Below are 5,668 nucleotides of genomic sequence, written 5' to 3'. Positions count from 1 at the left end.
CCTGGACTCTTTTGTGAATTTTAGCATTATTTTTTATATTTTTTGTTAAAAATACTATGGGGATTTTGACTGAGATTGTTTTAAATCTATAAATTGATATTGGTAGGGTGCTCATTTTCATAATATTAATTGTACAAAACCATGGGCATGGACTCCGTCTTCTAGTGTCATCCTTGATTTCTTTCCTAAGAGAATTAAGTTTTTTATTGTTGAAGTCTCTGACTTCTTTGTTTACTTTTATTCTGAGTTATTTTTCTTAAATTTCAGGTTTGTTATGAATTAGAGTGTTTCCATGAGTACTTTCTCAGCATGTTTGTTATTGGAATATAGAAAAGATGCTGATATTACACATTTTGCTCAAAGTGTTGATAATTTCTAGAAACTTTCTGGTATAGTCTTTGGAATCTAAATGGGCATAATTTGTCTTCTTTTCCTACTTATATTCTTGTAATTTCCTTTTCTTATCTTACTGCCTTACCTAGGTTTTGATTACTATATATGTTTAGAGGTATCGTATTTCTGATTTTACTAGGATTTTTTGAAGTTTTCTCCATTTAGGATGATATTGACTATGGGTTTGTCATATATAGCATTTATTATGCTGAAGTACGGTTCCTCCAAGTCCTATTTTAGGACTTTTATCATGAAGTCATGTTGGATTCTATGGAAGGTCTTTTCTGCAGCTATTGATCTGATAATGTGAATTTTATCTTTAAGCACTTTTATAGATGACATTTACATTTATATTACATTTACATGTTTTAACTGTGTGTATTGATTATCCCTGTGTTTCTTGGATAAAGCCAATTGATGATGGAAAATTCTCTCTCTGTTGTGTGCCTGTATTAAGTTTGGAAGCACTTGGCTCAGAGTGTTTGCACCCATGTCCATCAGGTATATTGGTCTTTAGTGCTCTCTCTTTATTTTTTTTTATTTTCTTCTGTGTCTTTGCTTGACTTTAGTATTAGAGTCTATATTGACTTGCAAGTGTTAGTTTTGTTGCTACTTTTTGGAATAATTTGAGAAAGATTAGTTTGCTTCTTTGAAGTACTAGTAAAATTATTCTGTGACCCCATCTAGATCTTTTTCTTAAATCAGAAAATAAATTATTACTACGGTTTCAGTCACCTTGTTTATTATGGCTCTTCTTAGTTGTTGACATGTTCTCAGTTAACTTTAGTGGTTTGGATGTATCTAGAACTTCATCCATTTCTTTTATATTTTTCCACTTTAGTGTTGTATAAGTTTTCAAAATATTCTCTTATGATTCAGAATATCTTATGATTTTTCTGCATTTCTTGGATAGGATACAAGAAACTATTTCAGTTTTCATGTGTGACATTTGCTTTATGTCCCAATATATGGTCTATTTTAAAGAAACTTCCATGGGCTTCTGAGAAGATTGTGTATTCTGTGGTGTTTGGGTAAAATATTTTGATCTATGATGCTGTTAAACTCTTTTTCTCTGCTTAATTTTTGTCAACTGGTAAAAATTTGATATTGAAATCACCTGTTATTACTGTGTTGGGGTTAATCTGTAGCTTGAAGTCTAGTAGTATTTTGTTTTAATCATTTTTTTTACTGTAATACAGTGTTCTTAAGTTTGGTCCATGTATGTTTAGGATTATAGTGAATTCCTTGTTGATTGTTCCTTTGACCAGAATGAAGTGTCTTTCTTTACCTCTTCTGATTAATTTTGTTTGAAGTCTGTTTTGCCAGATATTGAGATATCAGCCAGTATGGAGATGCCTGCTTGGTTCCTGACCTAATACTATGTGGTTAAAGTAACAGGCCTTAATATGCTGTTTTGCTCTTGGTAACATCTGCACCAATCTAACTTAAAATCAAAGATGTGCACTTTATCAAAATTATTGTTTTCTGCTTATTTTCAGGATTTTGAGGAATTAAGAAACTCTTAAGAATGTCCAGATTTAATTATATGTTTATATTAAAGTATTTAAAATTACTAGTTTATATACAACTATTTTCTTAAGGTAATTCTAGTATGTTTAAAGTCTTACATCTGCACCAATCTAACTTAAAATCAAAGATGTGCACTTTATCAAAATTATTGTTTTCTGCTTATTTTCAGGATTTTGAGGAATTAAGAAACTCTTAAGAATGTCCAGATTTAATTATATGTTTATATTAAAGTATTTAAAATTACTAGTTTATATACAACTATTTTCTTAAGGTAATTCTAGTATGTTTAATGTCTTACAGGTCTCTGATTAGAAAAACGTCGAACTTTATATCTGTGGTTTATATGAATATTATGTAGAACTTTTCAGACTCAAAAACTTATGAGTTTAATATATGTAGAATGACCAAGTGCTCCCTTTTATACAATATACACTGTATCCAGATATTCAGCATGTAAATGGCCAATAGCATTTTTGACATTTTTGTGCTTATGAAAAGTATCATTGAGATAAAAATGTTGCCATTTGGACAATCCTGATTTAAAGCTTTATGTGTACCTATCTGCCTTGACTGAGAAAACACTTTATTGATGCCTATATGAGATGTATCTGTACATCAGGAAATAAGTTCATTTGTCACTAGCACTGTTCTCTAAGCTTTTAACAGTACTGAAGCTTTAATTTTTCTTAGTGCTGTAGATAGATATATCCTATTGAGTCAAAGATTATAAATTTAGCTTCAAAAGTAAAAATAAATTAAGAAATGACCTCTTCATGGCTGCAATGATACTTACTGCTGACTCGTTTTGTGTTAAACTTATTTGTGTTCCTCAAGTACATAATGCTTCTAAATATAATGCAAAGTTTAGGTGAACATTCACTGAGGTACTGTCCTACAAACTAAATCAGACAATGGCAATAAACTCTGCCAGGCTTGGGTTTATATGCTCCTAATTTTATTGTGGCTACCGTCCTTAGGGAAAAATAATTGGCAGGTCCAAGCAGTGTGCACTCAATGTAGAGCCACTGGTTAATGAACAGAATTGATATTGCTCACCTTATAAGTACATCTCTACATGAATACATTTGACATTATGTAGAAAACTCTGAGAGTAAGAACATCAACCCCAGGGCGCACAGAATAAAAGTAAAGAAAAATGGACTCCAGGATGAAGGCTCAGAGATAAGGATCATCCTACTAATCTACTACATGGGATGATACCAAAGCCTGGGATGGTAGACCATCCCCCTAAATAAAGACAATTCTCTGTGGTGACAAGGCTATACCTGGAAAAAGTATAATTATCTTACAGGAATCAGATAGATTTTGCTCAAGCAAAATCTTCTTGAGTCTGATTTGCAGAACTAGAGCTCAGTGATCAACGAGACCACATACACCTTGACCATGACTGATTACTTACTCATACTTCTTAAATTCCTCCCCTGATTCTTTCTCTTTTTAAAACAGCATTATCCCAAAGACAAATATGGGGGTCACTGGACATTTAAAAAAATTCTCCTTTTCTACATGTATTAATTAAATCTTTCTCTACTTGAAAAAAAAGAAGACAGAAAAAAGAAAGTTAAGATCTGGGCATTGAGTGTGTCCACAGAGCCCTGTTGGAAAGGCGGCTAGCACCTGGCCAGATCCATGCTTACTCACCACACAGTTCCCAAATTGCCCACTGTGGCCCTACAGAAAAACTCACAGTGTTATTATTTCACTCAGATTCTCCTTCAAGACCTCTAGGAGCCTCTCTGTTCACAAACAGCATCAGCAGTTGATATTTGCAACCAATTTATTCCCCCTCTCTTCTTTTAGGTTTGGATGGCTGAACTTTTGGGAATCAACCATTTCATGGACTCAATGGTGTTCCTCATGAGCTTACACAATGTTCCACCCACTTCTGATGAAAATGTTGATGTGATGGACACAACTTTCAACAGTGTCCCTGTCCGTGTATATGTGCCAAAGCGACAGTCAGAAACACTCAGGAGGGGCTTATTTTTTATTCATGGTGGTGGCTGGTGTTTGGGGAGTGCTGGTATGTCCCTTTGGTTGTGTTTTTGTTTAAAATGTGACTTTGACTCAACATGAAAAGCCATATATATTAGACAATAACATTTCAGTGGTGCGAGGCCTAATCTTTTGGAGCCATATTAATTTAGAGGAAGTATGTTAAATCTTTTTTTTTCTAAAGGAGGGAGTAATGAATAATAAAAGCTGTGGCAAAACTCAGGTAAGAGGAAAAAGGACTTCATGAACACAGAGCTATACAGATTTGATTGAATTCTATAATGAACTCCAAAGTGAGGTGAGATTATCAGTGGGTAAAAAAGGAGCAAATAGACATGTTGACTGTGGTCTTTTATTAAGCTTTCATACGAAGGAAATGAGAATGAAGTTGTCAGATGTAGAAAGCACAGAATTTAATGTTTATGATTTTTTATCTATAATTTTTATAGTTTCATACACAAGTACTTATACAGTATTTACATCATTTCTACACCTACTTCTCCCACCCAAACTGCTCTCATATCCCCCACCACTCCCTCTCAATTATGTGTGTGACTTTTTCTTTGATTATTATTGTTACACAATAGTATCCATCATCTATCTATATACCTACGTATGTATGTATGTATGTATGTATGTATGTATCTTTCTATCTATCTATCTATCTATCTATCTATCTATCTATCTATCTATCTATCTATCATCTATCTATCTATCATGTATCATCTACCTATCTATTATCATCTATCATCTATCTATATATCATTTATCATCTATCTATCATCTATCTATCTATCTATCATCATCTATCCATCATCTATCATCTATCTATATATCATTTATCATCTATCTATCTAATGTACTGAGGCCATTTGGTGGCACTTGTGTGTACATATGTTTGGAGCTGATCTTGGGTTTGAATAACCCATCAAGGAGCATGTCCCTAGAGAAAACCGATTCTCCCTCCATCAGCATCCACTGATGGCCTATAGCTTTTCATCTAGAGGTGGGACCTTGTGAAATTTCCCCTATTTATGTCGGCATGTCCGCATGGTATTGTCATTATGCAGATCTTGTTTAGGCAACCATATTGTTCAGATTTCATGGGTACAGCTGCCCTATTATGTCTCGAAGACACTAACAGCAGGTATCCTGGTCCTCTGACTCTTACAAATTTCTTCCCCCTTTTCCATGATATTCCCCGAGCTTTAGGTATGGGAGTTACATACACTTCAGATGTATCAGTTGGGGCTAGGCACCATGCAGTTGATCTTTTTCTGCATTTTGATTAGTTTGGAACTTCGTAATAGTCTTCAGCTGTTTCAATAAGAAGGTGTTTTTGATGAGTGATGAGAGGTACACTTGACTTTGAATGTGAGCATACGTATCTAGAACACAGTATGAAATTACATTGTTTAATAAAGTGGCGGTAGTGTGCCCTTCTTTTTTTAAATTTTATTTATTTATTTTTTTAATTAAAAGAAGCATTTCGTTACAACAGCATTAACCTATTAAATAACATTTTTCTGAGCTAGGGTACATCTCTTTCAAAATTGGCTGTACATTTCTAGGTTTACAGATGAATTATTACACTTATAAAATCTTATACTCATTATAAACTCTCTAAGAGATAAAATTAAATTAGGTTCCAATGTTTAAAAAAGATCTCCTCTTCATTGTCAAAACACACAGTTTCATACAGAAAAATTCATTCCAAGCCTATTGACAT

At 33.4% G+C, this 5,668-nt stretch overlaps 1 protein-coding gene across 1 annotated transcript in view; it reads left to right on the top strand.

Annotated features, from left to right (window-relative positions):
• The window catches only part of Aadac (arylacetamide deacetylase), a 29,686-nt gene that overhangs the window by 6,003 nt on the left and 18,015 nt on the right, over positions 1-5,668 (top strand). Inside the window, exon 2 of the mRNA XM_008844807.2 lies at positions 3,745-3,967. Within this exon, the coding sequence (XP_008843029.1) occupies positions 3,745-3,967 (223 nt within the window). The remainder of the gene's footprint in view (positions 1-3,744; positions 3,968-5,668) is intronic.

Source organism: Nannospalax galili, unplaced genomic scaffold, assembly GCF_000622305.1.
Source record: "Nannospalax galili isolate Female #2095 unplaced genomic scaffold, S.galili_v1.0 scaffold351, whole genome shotgun sequence".
NCBI lineage: Eukaryota > Metazoa > Chordata > Mammalia > Rodentia > Spalacidae > Nannospalax > Nannospalax galili.
Note: the sequence above shows the minus strand (reverse complement) of the source record. Positions and strands in the feature narration are given on the sequence as shown.